General features: G+C 38.4%; 1 protein-coding gene across 3 annotated transcripts in view; it reads right to left on the bottom strand.

Moving 5' to 3' along the window:
• Positions 1 to 2,803: 2,803 nt before the first annotated feature.
• Positions 2,804 to 21,372, bottom strand: part of Ccdc68 (coiled-coil domain containing 68) — a 44,576-nt gene continuing 26,007 nt past the window's right edge. For 2 of the 3 annotated variants that reach the window (XM_046419478.2, XM_046419479.2), the window contains exons 8-12: positions 21,241 to 21,323; positions 13,676 to 13,781; positions 12,219 to 12,302; positions 7,133 to 7,209; positions 2,804 to 5,208 (exon numbers count right to left, since the gene is read on the bottom strand). In XM_046419478.2, coding sequence (XP_046275434.1) covers positions 5,151 to 5,208; positions 7,133 to 7,209; positions 12,219 to 12,302; positions 13,676 to 13,781; positions 21,241 to 21,323 — 408 coding nt within the window. In that variant the 3' untranslated portion in view covers positions 2,804 to 5,150. Of the gene's footprint in view, positions 5,209 to 7,132; positions 7,210 to 12,218; positions 12,303 to 13,641; positions 13,782 to 21,240; positions 21,324 to 21,372 lie in introns of those variants that run through there. The other variant, XM_046419480.2, reaches the window with a different exon arrangement.

A 21,372-nucleotide genomic window follows, 5' to 3' on the forward strand; every position in this document is an offset into this window, starting at 1 on the left:
TTACCCCAAATACAGATTGCAGAATCACATCGGTTACACATCCACATTTTTACATAATGCCCTACTAGTAACTGTTGTATTCTGCTACCTTTCCTATCCTCTACTATCCCCCCTCCCTCCCCTCCCATCTTCTCTCTCTACCCCATCTACTGTAATTCATTTCTCTCCTTGTTTATTTTCCCATTCCCCTCACAACCTCTTATATATAATTTTGTATAACAATGAGGGTCTCCCTCCATTACCATGCAATTTCCCTTTTCTCTCCTTTTCCCTCCCACCTCATGTATCTGTTTAATGTTAATCTTTTCTTCCTGCTCTTCCTCCCTGCTCTGTTCTTAGTTGCTCTCATTATATCAAAGAAGACATTTGGTATTTGTTTTTTAGGGATTGGCTAGCTTCACTAAGCATAATCTGCTCTAGTGCCATCCATTTCCCTGCAAATTTCATGATTTTGTCATTTTTTAGTGCTGCATAATACTCCATGGTGTATAAATGCCACATTTTTTTTATCCATTCATCTATTGAAGGGCATCTGGGTTGGTTCCACAGTCTAGCAATTGTGAATTGTGCTGCTATGAACATCGATGTAGCAGTATCCCTGTAGTACGCTCTTTTAAGGTCTTCAGGGAATAGTCCGAGAAGGGCAATAGCTGGGTCAAATGGTGGTTCCATTCCCAGCTTTCCCAGGAATCTCCATACTGCTTTCCAAATTGGCCACACCAGTTTGCAGTCCCACCAGCAATGTACAAGAGTACCCTTTTCCCCACATTCTCTCCAGCACTTGTTGTTGTTTGACTTCATAATGGCTGCCAATCTTACTGGAGTGAGATGGTATCTTAGGGTGGTTTTGATTTGCATTTCTCTGACTGCTAGAGATGGTGAGCATTTTTTCATGTACTTGTTGATTGATTGTATGTCCTCCTCTGAGAAGTGTCTGTTCAGGTCTTTGGCCCATTTGTTGATTGGGTTATTTGTTTTCTTATTGTTTAATTTTTTGAGTTCTTTGTATACTCTGGATATTAGGGCTCTATCTGAAGTGTGAGGAGTAAAAATTTGTTCCCATGATGTAGGCTCCCTATTTACCTCTCTTATTGTTTCTCTTGCTGAGAGAAAACTTTTCAGTTTAAGTAAGTCCCATTTTTGATTCTTGTTATTAACTTTTGTGCTATGGGTGTCCTATTAAGGAATTTGGAGCCCGACCCCACAATATGTAGATCGGAGCCAACTTTTTCTTCTATCAGGCGCAGAGTCTCTGATTTGATATCTAGCTCCTTGATCCACTTTGAGTTAACTTTTGTGCATGGCGAGAGGAGGGGATTCAGTTTCATTTTGTTGCATATGGATTTCCAGTTTTCCCAACACCATTTGTTGAAGATGCTATCCTTCCTCCATTGCATGCTTTTAGCTCCTTTATCAAATATAAGATAGTTGTAGCTTTGTGGATTAGTCTCTGTGTCCTCTATTCTGTGCCATTGGTCCACCCGCCTGTTTTGGTACCAGTACCATGCTGTTTTTGTTACTATTGCTCTGTAATATAGTTTTAAATCTGGTATCGCTATACCGCCTGATTCACACTTCCTGCTTAGAATTGCTTTTGCTATTCTGGGTCTTTTATTTTTCCACATGAATTTCATGATTGCTTTATCTATTTCTACAAGAAATGCCATTTGGATTTTGATTGACATTGCATTAAACCTATAGAGAACTTTTGGTAATATCGCCATTTTGATGATGTTAGTTCTGCCTATCCATGAACAGGGTATATTTTTCCATCTTCTAAGATCTTCTTCTACTTCTCTTTTTAGGGTTTTGTAGTTTTCATTGTATAAATCTTTCACCTCTTTTGTTAGGTTGATTCCCAAGTATTTTATTTTTTTTGAGGATATTGTGAATGGAGTGTTTTTCCTCATTTCCGTTTCAGAAGTTTTGTCGCTGATATACAGAAATGCCTTTGATTTATGCGTGTTGATTTTATATCCTGCCACTTTGCTGAATTCATTTATTAGTTCTAGTAGTTTTTTTGTAGACCCTTTTGGGTCTTCTAGGTATAGAATCATTTGCATTTCTTGTCACATGAACATACAGTATGTCTTTTTCCCTCTGAAGACTTTCATTTAACACAATGATTTGAAGTGTCTCTGTTGCATATATTTGTTTGTGACCTAGCCCTTTGTATCCACACGCTATATTCTAAATCTGAGTTGAACCACGTTTTGTTGATCTCTTCACCTCTTGGTGGACATTTGTTTTGTTTGGGTTTGTTTTGAGCACTCACAAATAAGGGTGCTGTGGAAACTCAAGCGCCTTCCTGCCTTGGCTGTTTTCTCAAATGCCAAGTGCCATATTTTGAGGAACTATGTCTTGAACTCCATATGTATATACTTTATCAATCAAGCAATTAAAGATTACTATTTAGATCTTTATTGCCTTCTTAATATTTTTCATCAAAAAGGGGGGTGGTGTGGAAGAAGAAAGGGATGGAGCAAGGAAGAAAAAAAAAAAAGGACTTACCAGTTCTGGGTGGCTATAGGTAACCTAGGGTAACATTGGTAAGGAATCTGTATTTATTTGCAGGTCAGAGGAAAGGTAGAGAGTTTCACAGTGAAAGAATTGAAGAAGATCTATGTGTGTGCTTCTTAATTTTTTAATTATTATGTTTTAAAATTTAGAATAAAAACAATAATTTCTTTTTTTGCAGTTAATTTGGACCAGGAAAAATTAGCAGATAAATTTTAGGAACTATATTCACTGACAAAAACAATCAATTTCTTGTGGATGATTTTGTTATGATCCAATAAAGACATTAATGCATAATAATTTTATTATAAAACGATACAACATTTACATTATATATATTTGGACTTCTTTATCGTATGGCACATAAACAATTGTTCAAAATATATACTAATTATTTAATCTACACATTTCTTTTTTTAAATTTTTAATCTACACATTTCTTAGCAATGATTTGCAACAACATATGTAATCAAAGTAGAACTAAATTCCCAACTTCATAATATGAACGTTAGGCCCATCTCAGATCTTCTTATGTATTTTATTATTTATTATATTTAGAAATGCAGTTATTTAAAATACAACGGAACTACTATTTCTTCTCCTGTATTTTCTGTACAGAAATTTACTTTTAGAGTAATGAATTTCATTCCCCATTTCTTCTGTTTTATTGTTCAGAAATGTTTATTTAAGAAACATTTCTGTTTTGAAATGTTTACGTAAAAAATATTTTGAATGATAAATTTTAAATCCATAAGGGTATGAAAAATAACCAAAATATGACAAATGAAAGATAAAACTGATGCATAAAACTGATGTTACTATAAAGATGTCTTTGTTTTTGACGAGTCTGAATCATTTGAGATTTCTGAAATTGCTGATTGGTATTCTCAGGGAATTCAAAGTCCGTTTCAAAATGGACCTGGAGAGCAGGTCTCATCTGTATTGTATCCAACTGTACTTTGATGTTCAAAACTGAGTATAGCAAAGTCAAAATAAAGCACATGAGGGTTTTTCCATTTTTTACTTTAGAATAAATTGTTCTAATAGAAATTATGAAGGCTGTTTGGTTACTTAAATGAGTTCATTTCGAAATCTCAAAGTTTTTAAAATCTAACATAATGCTTAAGGTAAAAAGGGCATCAAAGGAATTTCAGGGAAAGGTGGATTCTCTGTATACCCTAAAAATACTTCATGAAATCATGAATAATAAACGTAAATAAGCAGGTTCTCAGCAGAAAAGTTTGCCTAAATTCTTTAGATGTTAGTCTAACGAGTAAAAGACAAACTCACTTCAGGAAATATTGATTGTCTCAGTAAATGTTGTTTCTGACCATCATCCACAGGATAATGTAGACAGACAGCCCTCACGAAGTTGCATGTTTGATACATAGCAAGAAGAGGGGTATTTCTATTACTGAGAAATATCTCAGACCACCAAGTGAGCAGGCAGAATGAACATCAACAGCCAAGTCAGAGGTTCAAATCCTTGTCCACAATTAGCAGTTGGGAAATTACATAACCACTCTCAGTATCTCTCTGTAAACAGGGATAATGACATGACCTGCTTCTGAGGGTCTGAGAGAAAACGACAAGAATCAAAACAGGTAAAGTGCTTAGAATTGCCCCAGCATAGGATAACTAAGACGTAAATTTTATTAGATAACTTCCTTAAAAACTAGCAAACAATACAAATGTTTGCAAGGACACCAGGAAGCATGAAACCCACACAGAGAGTAATGCAACATTAGAGGACTACAGTACTTGCATGAATTTATAAATACTTCACATCACTTGAACATACCTTTAAATATTAATAAATAATACTGATACTTCACATTCCATACTGAAAGGTTGGAAACATTTTCCTGAGAAAATGTTGAGAGTTATACACAGTGGATGATGGTCTTAAAGAGAATTCCCCTTTAGGGTAACTAAGTCTCTCCTTACTCGTTTAATTGCAGTGTATTGTATTTTCCTGAGCATCAGTATGTTTGCATGAGTGCAGCCATGATTCTCAACTTCTGTGGGCAGGATGGGTTAGGAAATTAGCTTAGAAGAATCTACTCTTTCCTTTGTCCATAATTCAGTAGGAAACAACTCGCTCTTTAACAATAGGTTAGGAGATAAACTTATGTCATAGTAAGATATTTTTTATTAGCTAAGTCAACTTTAAATAGACTATTTATTCATACATCTATTCACTCTGCTTACACACATAAAAACCACTATCAAAAGGTCAAAACTGACAAATTTGAAAGAGTTCCTTTAGCAAAAATCTGGAAACAAGATCCAGATTTTCTCTTTGTTTTTAGGTTTAAACAGAATTCATCTTCCATCCAAGAAAGTATGATTTTCCACCTCGGGCACTGTGCTGAAGAGTTTCAGAAATGAGCTTCTGCCCTAGAGGGACCTGGACTCTTTGTTTATTCACCAAGTTTTGAAGAAAGAGTTCCTTCTTCAAGTATATATGTGCATGATTTTCTGGAATATCATCTTCTGCCAAAGCAACCGATATATAATAAATCCCATTTAAATACTTGCATTATGTTATTTTAACAGGAATGTTTAGACACCGTGTTGAGGAAAGAATGAGATCCACATTGTCCTTCTTAACTGGATCTCTATCCAGAAGTTCATTTCCGTAGTCTAATCAACATCACATAAGGGGAAGTGCCTTCAGTCTTCATTTCACTGGAGAAAAGACCAAAGTATCAAAGGAGTATCAAAGGAGAGCACATGAAACCCGAGTGATCCAATGGCTGCACCACCACCACTCCCACCTCCACTCCCACCAAGTTGCCAAGTCTGAACTACATTGATCCAAGAGATGGTCATCATGGATCTGTTCTAGTCAACTCTCCCAAGATACAGTAGAATCACATTGTGAAAGTACTTGACTTATGCAAATTCAGCTAGGTTTGATAGGACAAGAGTAAGAGAGTGAAGGGAAGCCAGAGAGTCAGAGCCTGTGTCTGCCTTTCCACTCAGGAGAGATGTGCACCACAGTTAGGTGGAGGTTAGAAAACACAAACCAAGCGTTCCCTCAGAATGTTGCAGTTCTGGGGGCTTCTTATAGCTTGAGCTTCTCTCCTCACTGTGCAATTCTAGTATTTAAAATTTAAAAAGTAGATCTTTAACTATTAACTATCTGAAACTAAGAAATTGACCAATAAAACCATTTCCTCTGACACACTCCTTCTGTAGCAGCTAGATTTGAGGCATTAGATACTGGAGTGGCTACAGTATGGTTGCAACCAGTTGTTTCTCCTCTATTTCACTCTAGCTTTATTCTCTTCAAGGGCAAAGCTGTTGAGAGCCGCCATGATACTTAGCCCCCCTTGGGAAATGCTATCTGCTTGGAAGAGACCAGCACACTGATCAGCCTCCCTTCCTTTGGAAGGTCATACTTGCCCTCCTGTTCCAAAGCTGTCACCTCTTTCCCTACACTGAAGTGACTAATAATCTCCCTGCTTCTGAAATGTGGGCATCTTGTCTCTTCCTTGAATACCTCTGGGGTTTAATTTCTTCTTTTTTGGAAGTTGCTTTGCTAGTGGCCAAAAAGATGAGAATTTGGCACCTGGAGGCCCAAAGATTTTAGAGGACTTGATTCATAATGGTTTCATCTCCAGTCTCTAATTATATCCATCATTAGCAAAGTGAAACATTGTTGCAGGAAGTTTTAAAGGGAGAGATGAATCTGTCTGAATTCCTAGACTGATGCTAATCACAGCGAGTATGATTTTCCACCTCGGGCACTGTGCTGAAGAGTTTCAGAAATGAGATTCTGCCCTAGAGGGAACGGACTGGGAAATTCAAAAGCTGCTCAAACAGGAAGTTTTTAATCACTTTTAAAAAATGATACATGTAATTACAGGCTATGTTTTCTTTTAAGTGATCATCTCTTAGAGATTATGGAAATGAGATTTGAGCCAGATTCACATTCAAATTCAGGCAACAACAACACAAATTAAGCATTTAGACATGACTTAGATGGTTTCAACCATCATTTCCTTGGCTTTCATGGATCATTGTCATTACTGGAGATTATTCATTGCCCTTGAAGGGAATGAAGCTAGAGTGAAATAGAGGAGAAATACTGGAGATTATTCATAGGTAGTTGTTGGAGATACTCATTTTTTAAGCAATAAAAAACAACAACAAAAAATAAATATACCAATAGTCAGACCTGCCCTGGTGATATTTGCCATCTATTAATTTGAGAGATGATATGGAAATTTCAATAAGTATGAACAATTCATGATTAAAATGTCCACTAATGTTATAAAAAATGAACAACAGGGAGTGAAGGACATTGTAGGAGATGATCTGTAATGCTTGGAGAAAATACCAAAGTCGAGATCAGGCTTGTTGGAAGTAAGAAAGCAGGGAGAGGGTACCTAAATGTATTCATTCATTTATTCAGAAAATAATTATATGGTAGGCTTCAAAGATTCAGTGATGAACAAGATTAACACAGTTCTGAATAGGAAGAGAGAAACAGAGAGTAAACAAAAGATTACATAAGTATTAGACTGCAGTCTTTCTCAAGGGGGTTAAAAATCAATCCTGTTTAACAGCAGTTGTGAAGATGGGGCTGAGGAAAGAAAGACCTTACCTGGTAGACACAGCCTTACATACTTTTGTCCTAGGAGTTTCAGACCAAAGTGCCACCTTGGTTTTTAGTTCTTTATTCTAAAATTGAAAAACAAAAGTGCTGAGATCAGATAATTAACCCACCTATTCGATATATCCCAATGCTTCTGTTCACCCTGCCACACACACCTGCCTCATTCCTTGGCAGTAAGTTTGTTGCAATCATTCTATTAGAACACAGGAACAAACCATTTGAAGGTCATTAACTTTTATCTCCAAAGATACAAATATGCCCTGAAAAGTGCATAATACTCTTTTAAGGGATCAACATGTAGTATTCTGACTTAGCCTCGGATTTGCAACAGCTGAATTATCTATGTTTGAATTTACAGATTCTTTTATACAGACAAATAAATAAAAACTTTCTTAAAGGACCTTATTAAAGATACACACAACATTGCTACAAAACTGAACAAAAGCTCTTGATTGTATTTTTTTAACTTCTCTTGACTCTCAGTTTTATCACATGAGAACAGGTGCCATCTCTTCTTCACTATGCCATTCAAGGCACCCTTAGCCTCAGTGGCTCCTGGAGGCTTCAGATTGCTCATCTCTATACTAGTGGTAAGTGATACATGTCCAGCCTGTATACATTTTTTTGTATACATTTTTTTCAAAGAAACAAATACTGTATGATGATAATATTTCAATTCTGGAAGTGTTCTCATAATTCTAGGCGGTAACGGAATGGCTAATAACAGTGTTAGCTGTTCTCAGGTACAAATCCTAGCACAGCCTTTCACTAGCTGTGTAACCTGATTTAGGTTATTTAACCTCTTTCTGCCTAATTTCCTCACCTGCATAATACATATAAAAATAGCCTCTTCATCACAGGTTTGAAATGAGATTAGTTCAGTACCTAGCATGAATTTTAAGGCTTCAAGGTCTGAAGTCAGTTATAGTTTTCTAGTCTAACTACCAATTTTTTATATGACAACAACAACAAAAAATGAGTTCTAAAACTTTGGTTTTCTGAGCCAGGTGCAGTAATATGCTTGTAATCCCATGCAGTGACTCTGGAGGCTGAGGCAGGAGGATCCCAAGTTCAAGGCTAGCCTCAGCAACTTAGCAAGACCCTGTCTAAATAAACAAATAAGGCAAGGTATATATATCAGTGGTACAGTGCCCCTGGCTTCAGTCCACAGTACTTAAAAAAAAATAAAATAAATAAAAATAAAAACCTTTAAATGCCCAAATTCTATTCATGGCAAAGTTCAGGGTCAAGATGGGTCTTCCCAATCCAGAGCCAGTGATTTCTCCACAACAATACAAAACTGAGAAATTTCACTGAACAGATCTGGAGAGTGAGAGTCAAAAGAGTGAAAGTGAATGGCCAGGAGTGAGTTGCCAGTCTCTGCACTGTCAGCTGAGGGTCTTGAAACCCAGGCTAAGTGCCTCAACCTCCTCCTGCCTCAGCCTCCCAAGATGCTGAGATTACAGGACGGTGCCCCCACAAATTCATGTGGGGAAAGCATGTGAATATTAAACTAGAAGTAAAATAAAAGCCATTCAAGGAAGCATACAACAGTAGGCATTTAATGACTACAGAAAAGAAGTAAATAGAAATTAGTGTGACTAGAATAATTTGGAACATTTTCATACACAGAATCTTAACTTGGACTTTAATAACAAAATTAAAAGGGTGAGGAGGGAAAGAAAATGACTTCTGATGATTCTTAGAGTGTGATGCTGGGAACATCAATTTCAACATCACCTAGGAACCTGTTAAGACAGATCCTCAGACCTCAAGAGACCTGCTGAATCAGAAACCCAGGCACCTGCTAATATGTGTTCATACGCTCACCAGGTGCTTCTGGGGTCAGCTCAAGTGTGGGAAACACTGGACTGAGAGGGGTTTTCAGTCTTGGTTATGTCTTGGAATTGCCAGGAGGGCATTAAAATCAATGGGAGCCCAAGTTGCACCCTGAGATTCTGCTTCATTTAGTTGCTGTCTGGGCTCAGGAATTTTTCAAATTCCACAGGTGATTCTAAAGTGCAACTGAAATAAAAAACCAGTGAAAGAAGGAATCGATGTAAGTTGTGAATTTTGCCCCTTCTCAGTCCTCAAGTGAGAACGACATACGTGGATATATTGAGCAATAACTAAAAGACAGAGACAACATCACTGGATACATAAATCATTTCAGGAGTTAAGCATTTAAGTCTCATCCAGGAAATATACTTCAGATTTGATAAATTGACAATAAGGACGCACCTCATGTATTGGAGATAAATCTAACATACCCTCCAAACAAGGGCAGGCATATCATAGGCCCAGTGTGTGGCTGAGGGAAACCCCCCTCTATTCAAGTTATGAAGCAATTGGAAACACAATATTGTGATGACAGCCAGAAATGGAAAATACTTCTGTGGCTAGACAATTATGTAGAAGCTAATTGGATTTTTTCCAAAATAAACTCCCACTTTCTCAAGTTCCAAACAACATAAAATCATGTGTTATCATGTCTGTCTTTAATTTATTTCAGTTTCCATGTTGACTTGTTTCACCTATCAGATTAAGGCATTTATTATTGATTCATAGCTGTTTCTACTTTTTCCTTTAAGTAAGACAGAGATTTATTAAATCATTTGTTTGTAAAACTACAAATCACTGGCCAGAATTTGTCTGTCATCGTTATGACTTTATCCTAGGAAAGTTTACTAAACAGGGTTCCTAAAGAACGTAATTTTTGCACACTTAATCTCCCATAAGAACAGATCATTAGTAAAAGAAGTTAGAAATGCATGAAATGTAAGATGAATGTCAGCACTGTAAATCAAGATGATGAAAGACATGGAAAAGGAGAAAGAAGGCAAATAATTTAGGTAGAGTTAAGTATTTTCTTATGATATTTAAAAGAGGTTTAAAAGACTTTTCTAAGTATTTAAAAGTTTTTCTAAGGAACTTGATATGAGTCAATTTTATTTTCTATTTGGAGGGAGTTACAAAAATAAAACTGCTAAAATAGAAAAAATTACTTCCATGTCATGAAAATAAGAATAAAATAGAAAATATTTAATACAGTAACTGTGACAATGGATAAAATAATGGTTATCCCAATTTAATGTTATAACTACTCATTTCAAAATATATATTAAATAACCACTTCCATTATATTTCACACATGATACACATTATACACACACATGTGCACATGCTCATTTGATAAGAGGATATTGTGTGAAAAGGAGTCATATGTTTTAAAGTCAAGTAGACTAAAATGCAGATTCTGCCACCTGCTAGCTAAGTGATTTTGAACAAGTTTTTTTTTTTTTTTTTTTTAAACTTCTCTGAATCTCAGGTTTTATCACTTGGAAAATGTATCTTTTCCTGAATTTACTATTAGACCAAAAGGCCAATTGGATCAATAATGTACAGTGTGTAGGATAAATTACCATTTTACTTAAGACAATAAAATCTGCTTTGGGGATGATATGAACAGACACAATTGAAGATCATAAAATTGGATTAGAAGCAGGAGCACCACTGATTCATTGACTCTGTGAGAAGACTTGGCACTTAATTAGGTATGACCAGAGCCCAGGACCATAATGAAGTGAAAGATCAGAGAAAGATACCAGATCTAAAATAATCCCTCCAATTAAAATTGATCACAGATGCACAATAATTAAAGCAGTAGTTCATTGGAGCCAAAATAGGCTGGTAGGCCACTGAACGGTTTCCAACCTAAGAATGTAGTCTAGAATTCGTGGGTGTTTCAATTTCATTCACTGGTCATAAACTCCAGAGTGCGGGTCTCATGATTTCTCTATTTCAACACTGTTTTTCTGAATTCAGTGCCTAGCTAAGAGTAGTCACTCAATACCTGTAGAACTAATTACACCATTAGTGATGTGCACAAATGAATGAAATGAGTAAAAGTTCAATTACTTTCAATATAGTAGATATAGTGAGCCAGATATACTCCACAACTTTATGTGCATGGAATCCTACAGAAATAAGATGCAATCATGGTGCTCCCTCCTGGTCTATCCTGAGGAGGAGAAAAGTTCCCAAAGATGCTGCAGGTTTCCAGTGGAATTCAGAGCATCTCTGTCTTCCACAGGACAGGACGATATTGGCAGATGGTATATCCATCAGGAAATCAAAATACTGAAGGATAAAGTCGGAAAAGTCCTTGGGTTCAGGCAGTTGGAAATGAGCCCTTGATGCAGACAAAGAGGTGACACAGTGGAGGTGGAGGTGCCCGTGGGTCTTGTGCCTGTGCTCCAACCTGGGCGGGGCTTGGCTGCACTACCTCTGGGATAGGGCCACCACCTGCCCAGGATTGTCACTGAATGCCAGAAAAGGGATGGAGAGGAGGGGCCAGTGGAGTGGAGGGGAAGAAAAGCATGTCTTATCACAGGAAATCAGAAAGTATTGTGCTGGGCTTTCCAACAGGCAAAAGTGGATAATTGCAACAGGTTTCTGGAAGTGGGTGAGCGCTGAGGCAAAGCTTGAGAACCAGGATGAGCAGGGACGAAGAGAGAGGAGAAAGGAGGACATTTCAGGCTGGGAAAGAAACCTGTGTGGGAACAAAGGCAGGCGACAGGAAGCCTGGCCATCTGGCTAGAGTGGAATTTACATAAGAGTGGCCTTGAACAAACTTCAGATCCAAGGCCATGTGGAAAGGTCATCATCTGTCTTGCCAGTACATCAAGTATAATGGAAAATGTGGATGCTTAACAATTATTTAATATATAATAATGTTATTATCAATTTAATAACTCAATTAAATGGTTTAAATACTTACTAGTAATTTAATAATGATTATTATAAATATTCCTCCCAAAGATGTAATTTCTTATGCATAGAACATTCATATGCATATGCTCAGAAGAAGACACCTGTATGTACACACAAGCACACACACTGACACGTGGACACTCACACAGTCACAAGCAACCACACACACACACTCAGATATAGTGTCACAGAGACATGCAGTCATGCACAAGCCCATACACACACACTCACACACAAGCTCAATGAAACACAAAAACACATGCACTCTCAGGCTGAATTGTACCATGGATTCCCTTCTTACCTGGGCTTCAAGGATGTTGACTTTTTCTTTCAGATTTTCTATTCTTTTATCTTGTTCTTTTAAATTGTTTTTTAATCCTTCCATCTAAGAATTAGGGGGCACAATTGGAAAAATCTTGTCAGACCACAGGGTAAGAAATCATATGGCTTTCTGAGGTCAAATGGCACTCATCAAATAAAAGCATGACATCTCCCAGTATTAACAGACTCAGCAAGCTACAGAAAATCGCAAGCCAAATTAGCACCTGGAGAGGAAAGTCCTCAGATGGTGCTGTTATACATTTTAACTTCTGCGGAACCTATTCACACCAAATTGAGTGGGAGCCCATCCTGTGGAAAGGAGCACTGGTCTCCCCAGGGGTCTCAGCAACCTCATGACCTCCTCCTGCAGATGCACCTGCTGATAGACTGAAGGTGAGGCCCATGGGGAGTGTAGAGGCTCCCCAAGGGATAGCTTGTCAAGCAGTGGCAGGAAGATGTGACCTGCTTTGCCAAGAGGCCATGCAGAATCAGGACATGGGGTGGTGAGGTACAGAACAGCGCCCAAGAAAGGGCACAGTGGATTCTGAAGCCAACTCTGTTACCATCAGCTCTACCACTGAACCATTATGAGCTTTGGTCTTCTCATCTGTAAAATGTGAGTGTGAGATGCCCCCAAGATCCCTCTCAAATCCCACTACTCAACTTTCTGGCCTTTGGGTGAAGCCATGCCAAATGAATACAAGTGCTAACCTGTGTCAAGAAAGCACTGGGATTATTTAAGAGGACTCCTTCTGGAAACAAATGCTATATATAAAAACATGAAATAGAAGTCCAGTTTTATATACACATCTTGAAGTCTGTCTTATACAGTCCACCATCACAGGTTGCTAACACTATTACTTATTCTTTTTCTTCTGCCAGGGTATTCCTAGAGAATAGGCTAGTTCCTACCCTAAAACACATTCTAAATGAATTTATAATTATAAGGTTATTAAAAAAGATAACTTCTTATTTTTTTAAAAAATATTTTGTTTATTTGATTGTAGTTGGATACAATACCTTTATTTTATTTTTATGTGGCGCTGAGGATCGAACCCAGGGCCTCACACATGCTAGGCAAGCACTCTACCGCTGAGCCACAATCCCAGCCCCAACTTCTTATTTTTGAAAAGTATGAGTAATTTACAAAATCTTCTGAATAACAGTGCACGGCATCTGACTCAGAACACCTACACAAACATCAGTGGAACACCTAAAAAAGCAGTTAAACCACAATTTCCCAATGGTCCTTATTGAGAACATGGCAGGTGCTGGTGTTACTGTCTGTAACAGAAGACACTCAGAACTGAGCCATGTTGCATGAGAAAGCAAAAACATACATCACTGGGGAGAAGAGCCCCATGGCAAGCTACCCGTATTTGGCCTTCAGGCTGTAAACATACCATCTACCAGAGAAATGCACTCGATTAGCCTGACCTCCTGGATGATGCTGCGCAGGTTCTGATGCTGAGAGTGAATCACAAACTGCAAATGAGAGATCTGCTCCTGGAGAATGGAAATCTCTGTTTGAAGATCCTGGCAACTGAGAATGCAGAGGGAAAAAAAGAGAGAAAGCTTTGAAAACAGGCTGTGCAGGTCTTTCCCCTGCCTGTAGGGCTAGGCCTCCTTACACACCCCATGCAATGGAACACTAGACCACACAGATCACACTGAGGATGAACAGCCAGGAAGCAGCCCCTGTGATGTGCCTAGTTATGAACTTGAATGGGAATGCCAATTACAAAGTTTCTCCAAGAGGCAGCTGGGTCAAGTTGTATTTGGCCAAGTGAAGCGCTTAACATTTCTAAACTGTCTTGTATATGAGCACCCACGGACCTGGCACCCAACAAAATTCACAGCTCATTACATAAAAGGGGCAGAACATGTGAGCAAGAATGGACACTTTATCTGATATATCTCAGAAACAGATTTCCAAAGAAATAGGTTTAGTATATGTTATGGGTTGTCTGTCCTCCCCTCACTTCCTCCCTCTCTTCCTTTCTCTTCTGGGTTTTCTACTTGTGATATTCTACCTGTAGGTAGGGAAAGGGGAAAGAAAAAGAAGTAAATTAAATTTCAGCTAACACTTTTGAGTCCACACAAACCACGGTAAAAAAAAAAAAAAAAAAAAATATATATATATATATATATATATATATATATATATATATATATATATGAGTTAGGTTTGAACTTAGATTGCTCATACTTTTCCAAAGCTCCACTTTGGGTACTGGAATTGATTACCCAACTTTTGCTTCTTTCTCTTCTTCCAATATTAGTTATAAAGCCACATTCATCCTGGCAAGACCACCAAGGTTGGGAGCACTGGGAAGCTGAGAAGCCACTCACACTTTCTAAGTCTCTGTGCAACAGTTGCAATAATCTCTGCCTTTGCTACTTTATGAGATTAATCCATAGACTTGAAGAATAAAGTTATTATGCTTTTTGAAAGTAATGAGCTTTTCACATAGTAATGTATTGATATTATTTCAGCCTTTTCAAAGTTTTGCAATGAGTAACCCTCATCCAATGCAATCACAATTCTGGATTTTTATAGCCTCTACATGTAAAGATCATGGAAATTCATAGAACACCATAGAACATGATCTCTTTAGGGAATGATCTCCACTTGTTTCATATCATATATTAAGGCATTGTTTCTCAAATTTAACAGGCATCAGGGATCTTGTTAAATCTAGATTCCAACTTAGTATGCAGGTGTAGGGCTTGAATTTCTGCATATACAACTGGGTGTTCCATCATGTTGCTGGTCTATGGATTATGCTTTGAGTAGTTCAGCATTAGACCACTAAAGGAGGCTCGGTAACTTTTTGTATATAAGATAGTCTTTCAAAACCGTGTGACTTACTATCAAGCAACTTGCAAAATTTAGGAAATTCTTTTTAACTCTCTTTCTCTCTTGGTTTTGCACGAGAGGACTTTAGAAAAGTTTAGTTGACTGTACAAAACATGAATTTCCATAAAGCTACACTAATCCTTGCATATGCAAATAACATAATGATGACTATTACAATATATTTATCATATGGAATTAAATAATTTATCCTACCAAAGTGCTGTATAATTATGCAAAATAAATGTCACAAAATACATGTAAAATGAGGTTCATTGTTGTTCATAATATAAAACAAAAGGGAAGGTTCTAAATGCTCATCAATAAAGACTGAAAAAATGAAGCAAGGTCTATCTATGCCATTCAGATAGCCAATATATATATGAAGATGCTAAATATCACTGATATTCAGTGCAGCACAAATGGCAGCCACACATACACCTATACACAACCAAATTAGCTAAAATTTAGTAAGACTCAGAATACTGAGTCTTGGCAAAGATTTGGAGCAACAGGAATTTTAACCACTGCCACTGGAAATTAAATTAATATAATCATTTTAGAAAACATTTTCTTCTGAAGTTAGCCAATGATTCATAATTCCATTTCTAACTGTATTCCAAAATGTGCACTATGAGACAGATAAAAAAATGTTTATGGAAACTTTATGCATGTTGAAACCTGGAAACAAACTTGCGATATTCGTTGACAGGAGAATGGATAAGCAACTGTTGCTTTTCCACACATAAACCATGAATGACAGACACTAACAACATGACTGATGCTCAAAAACCACCCGGAGCAAAAGAAGACCCAGCGTGCCACTCATCAGAAGGTAAAAATGAAAAACTTAGTCAAGGCAGCTGTTATGCTAAGGGATACATAAAGAAAATCAGGGACATGATACAGGACAGTCCAGAGCAGGGCCACTTCAGGAAGTCACAATTGTTCACCCACATGTTTGCTTTTAAATAGTCCATTAAACCATAGGTAGTATTAATGTTCTGTGCATGTTTCTGTATGTCTGTCTTACTTCACATGCATGTGTGTGTGTGTGTGTGTGTGTGTGTATCAATATTTGTTTAAACAGAAAAGAGATGCAGGGGATACAAGACAACCAACTAATGCTAGTGAGCTTTTTATGTTTATGAATTTGGAAGAATTCCATTTGTCTTTGGAGATTATCATGCTATTTAATCTTCTCTTGCTGTTTTTTGTTCCTTCGTTTGCTGTACAGGGAATTGAACCCGTGGGCGTTCTACCACTGAGCTACATCCCCAGCCTTTTTTTTTTTTTTTTTTGTAATTTTATTTTTTACCTAGAGACAGAGTTTCCCTAAGTTGATTATCATGCCTACACAATACAATCTGCCAGCTACGTCCTCCCTCCCCATCATGACTGACATGTTAAACAACTATCCAATTAAGAAAATTTATGAAGGAATAAAAGGGCAGATTGTTGACGCAGGCTGAAGAAAGACTCCCAGTTCAATTGCGCCTTTGCACATGGTTCTTGTAACATGATCCTCTAAGGGACCCATCCCTCAGCAAAAACACATACTTGGACCTTTCCCTTGGACAGAGGAAATGTGAAATCGGAACCAAGTAAATGTGCAGTTCATTGTTTTCTTTCCACAATTTGTGAGGGGAAAGTGTTTGAAAAAAAGAAGCTGGATGCCTGATTCAGAGGAAAATGCTGTGTGCTCATATTCCTGGATCTGACCACGGAGGCAAGGCACAGCCCTTTCAGCATTTCTGAAATTCAAGTTCAAGGAATAGTTGCTGCAGCACCAGCCTGCACTGGATTCCAGATGCCCCTGAGTTCGAGGATCAGAGGCTTTCTTAAGAAGGAAAAAGGAGTCTGGGCAAATTTCAGATCCCCTAGCAGGTGAGGTTCAGGACCTGAGGAGGGGGCAGGGAACTTGGAGCCTCTAAGGAGAGTCCAGACTTCAGAGGTTTGCAGCATTTCAAAGAGAGTGAGAGTGAGAGGGGCCACAGCCCAGGGAATGAATCCTTGGGGCAGGGATCATCAGGAGTCTTTTATCTAGGATTCATGCTCTGCCTCCCAATGTCTCAATAGAATTTTTGATGGATATTTTCCTCTGTCATGCAATAGAATAGAAAAAAAGGAGTGAATGTTAAAATATAATTTAAAAACTTCAACTTCAGGGAAGCTTCTCAATTCTTTCGTGGTAAGTACAGCTAAAACCCCTGGACATTAGACATAAACAAGCATAAGAAGACTGACAACAATAAGAAGGTGGCAGACTGGCTTCGGATCCTAGGATCGAAGGGGGAAAAATGGTGAGTTCTCGGAATTTTCTCTTTACCTCCTAAATCTCAGAATTGAAGCTGGAAAAGTTGATGGTCCAGAATGTCAATGAGAGCAGACAAAAAGAGAAAAAGGAAAAAAAAATAAAGAGGAGTCTCCCCTTCACCCTACACCCCACCCCAAAAAAGAAGAATACTGGCCCTTCCCTTTTAGGCAGGGAATTGAGGACTCCTTCCCAATTCATTACTGAGGGAAGATGAGGCAGGTACCTTTTCTGATTCTCTTTCTGTTAGGATTCTTTAGCTTTCAAGACAGAAATTCAATCTTGTTTTTAACTTGCAGAAATGTGAAAACAAATGCCCTTGCCTTTCTTTAGCCCCTGGGGTCCTAGGGTCAGTACTTGACAGGAAGTCCACCCTCGGTCTCTGTACTGCTCTGCAAAAGTATTGGTAGGAGGCACCCAAGTTCATGAAGAGTTGTCTCTCCATCTGTTCTTCAGGATGTTCTGTGGGCAGCTTCATTGGCCTTTGCTACATTGCCCTCTGTTCCATGCTGTTGCAATGGCTTTGATTGAATTGTTCTTTGGTGTCATGCTATTCTTTTCTAGAGGATGTTCTGAGGTATGGCCTCAGGTGTTTTTCATGATGTAGTTGAAGATATTGTTCATGATTCTCTTTATGAGCATACCCTGGACAATTTTCTTTCAAGTTATATGAACATATTTTTAAAAAGTGAACTTCTCCCAAAGAATTGGTTAGTTTTAGTCATGTGGACATTGTGAGTCACAGAACTAATCATTAATTTCCTTTTTGGGTTGGTTTAAAAATGCACCAGTGGTCTACTGAGAGCAAGTCCACAGCATGTAGATTAACCACATGAAATGCCTATTCTTGTATCTCTTTGGTCTCACCATCTATTTTATTTCCAATTTAAGTAATGATGATATGACTTTTATAGGTTTTAAATAAGCAATCTTGGATTTACTTAGAATCCAGGGCACATAAATATATAATTGTGAGTTCATCATTCCTGGTCACATTGACACAGTCCAAAAATACAATCTTTTTAGGTGTTCACAAAGTGCACCAGGGATTGATATACTCAGATGTTACAAGAATTAAAAGGAAAGAATGAAATTTTCCAAAAAAAATAAAAATAAAAATAAAAGAAAGAAAAAGAAAAAACCCAAAGAGAAATAAAAGAAGGAAATGAAAATGGAAACTGAAACTACACAACTACACTGCATGCCCAAGATGCTACTTCTGGGCACAGCACACATTCCCCGGGCACTAGAAACACAACACTTCATAGAAGTGAGATTGGGAGAAAAGACAGTGGGTTGGTGGTATCTAAGAGGTTCTCCGAAGCCATGAAAGAATCTTCTGCAGCTACAGGGACTTAAAGATGGCCTGCTGTCTAGGATATAATGTTTCTCTGGATCTCTGTGAGTGTCCACATTACTGAGTGTGGGTCCCCAGGGAAGAAGGAATGAGTGAGAATAGACGAGGTTGGGTATTACCATCACTCAGCCAGACAAGAGGTAGAATCAGTATGGATATAGAGGTAGCTTTGTTCACATTTCAATAAAACTCAGGAATATGTCTTTTTATTGCTCATCAAAATCCTTCCCATTGTTATTTCCAGTGATGGCACCAAAGGGATGGCTTTTAGAGAGCCCCCAAACTACCGCAGGCAAATACACACTTAAGTGGCAACCACAGTGTGCTTTGACATGCAGCCTCAGCTTGAGGTAACCATCTTTCCTTCTCTGAGGAGTTGCGCATGCCTAAGCAACTCTTACCTAAATGGGCGAGCCCTTGCTGCTAATTTTTATAAATCCCAAATATGACTTTCACGTGAACTTGTGTATATGTCAGTGAGGTAGCAGGGAAATAGCTTTCTGCTAGCCATCGCACAGGAGGGAGGGGAAACCAGTATGGAATACTGGAGCCAAATCCTGTGAGCCAATCCCAGCCTGTGAGAGGCCAGATAGCTTGACAAGGTCCTTAATTATTAAAAGCCCAGATTACTCCTTGAAAGATCAATGGGAGGATTTAATTAGATATGGTACCTGGGGTTACTCTGTAAACTGTAAAGCACTATACATGTGTCTGTTAGTGGTAATGGTAGTGGCAATACAGTCAACCTTATGTTCAAGAAAACACATCTTTTAACTTTCCAGTTCTTCCTCAGGGCCATATTTATCCAACTTGAGCCCGTAGAAATCCCCTTTATTTGAGAGAGCTTAACCCAGTCTCTACTGCTCCAACCCAAAAGTGCTGGTTCATACTGATTTCACTCCGTTGTCACACAGCAACATGAATGCCTCTCCATTCAGTTCGGAGGAGATAATAAGGAAGACAGAATATGTGTGATGCTGCACACTATGAAAACCACATAAGCCAGATGTCCAAACACCTTTCTGGGAGCACAAAATATCCATTTCCTTCAAGAAATTTCTGAAATCTCTTTAAGAGCTTTGGGAGAATTCCTTATGACAATTGCTCATATATAACAGAACTGAAAAAAATCATTTTTAAAGGATTATACTGTTGACTCAAAGACTGATAAAAATACCATTATTGGTTAAAAAGATCTCTTAAAGAAAAATATCAAACTCAGACTACCTAGACTCTTCATGGAACATACTGTATGAGCCAATAGTTCTGCTCTGTGGACCAAAAGCTATATTTAAGGGGAATGAAGTAAGCCAAAGATGGACTTAGAGTTAAGTTATGGGTATTCTTAAGTAATTCTATCACATATGGAAGGATACTTTAAGTAATTTCACAATATAGAATGCTCTCTGCTATATTCTTTTCACTCTCTACCAGGATGCGCAGGGCTACACAACTGTTGTAGGAAACCACCTGCTGGGATTACACGCATGTCCAGAGGGAAGAACACAGGAAAATAGTGACTTACTGGTATCTCACCATATTTCAGGTATTTGTGCCTGATTGCCAGGTTCAGCCCATTTCCGGGTTTTAGCATATGTGGTAAAAAAAAATTTTGTGACTATGAGCCAGACATATAAGGAGAGATGAGAAGAGAGAAAGAGAAATCAGAAGGGAAAAGGAAGTAAGGGGAAAAGACCAAAGATCAAGAAAGAGGATATGGGCGTGCATACTACCAAATAAATGAAAAGCTGATCTCTTTGTCCCCTGTGAGGCACCTAATAGTGCCTGATGACCCAGTGAGCGAGACTTCTAGATGGATGGACTAAGATGTGGAAAGACAGTTGACTTTGAATGTGATCTATTTGCATCAGAACTACCATGGCTGTGGTGGGCTTAGAATAAAAAATGAGAACAGAAATGTCTGATGGTGTGAGTTATGACCCAACGTTCTAGAGGATTCTCCCAATGACAGCTGAGTAGGGCACCCCATGATGTCCACATATCCAGCCCACCCGAGGGTGCTGAGCACTGCAGCAGCTCGAGAGGTGTGACTATGAGTCGGTTCCAAGATGGCAGGATGTTTTCCATAGTACCTCCTTTATCCTCTCCTGAGCTGTGGAGCACCACAGAAGTACCCTAGAATTTGACCTGTGGGCTGGGCGGTTTGATGTGGGCTGCAGAAGAGACACCTGAGCAGACAAAAGCATGGGGAATGACAGTGTCACCAGCATCCTTAACACCAAGAGCAAACAGGGAGGCTCCAGGCTCACTCAACTCTTTAGAAGGATTAAACCCACACACACCACACCCCCCATTCCTCAGTGGGTGAGGAAAAGAAGCATAGGGCTGTTGTTCCTAAAAATTCATCCTTCTTCCCACTTCATTGGGGGTGAAAAGACTGTCCAAAGTGGAGCCTGCCAGTGGAGAGGAAAGATATCAGAAAGTACTTTGATTTAGCAGGTAGACTTGCAAACCTTTTAGCATATGCAGTGTTGGATTTGAGTTGCAGCAGCTTGGTTTCCAAAGACAGTTTTCTTTCTAGCAGTGATCTCTTTTCCTAGGGGAAAATAAGATACAAATTTTGTTTATTTTCTGTGTGTATGGGC

Source organism: Marmota monax, unplaced genomic scaffold (genome assembly GCF_021218885.2).
Source record: "Marmota monax isolate L192 unplaced genomic scaffold, Marmota_monax_Labrador192_F-V1.1 WCK01_AAM20220418_F8-fsc00088, whole genome shotgun sequence".
Lineage (NCBI taxonomy): Eukaryota > Metazoa > Chordata > Mammalia > Rodentia > Sciuridae > Marmota > Marmota monax.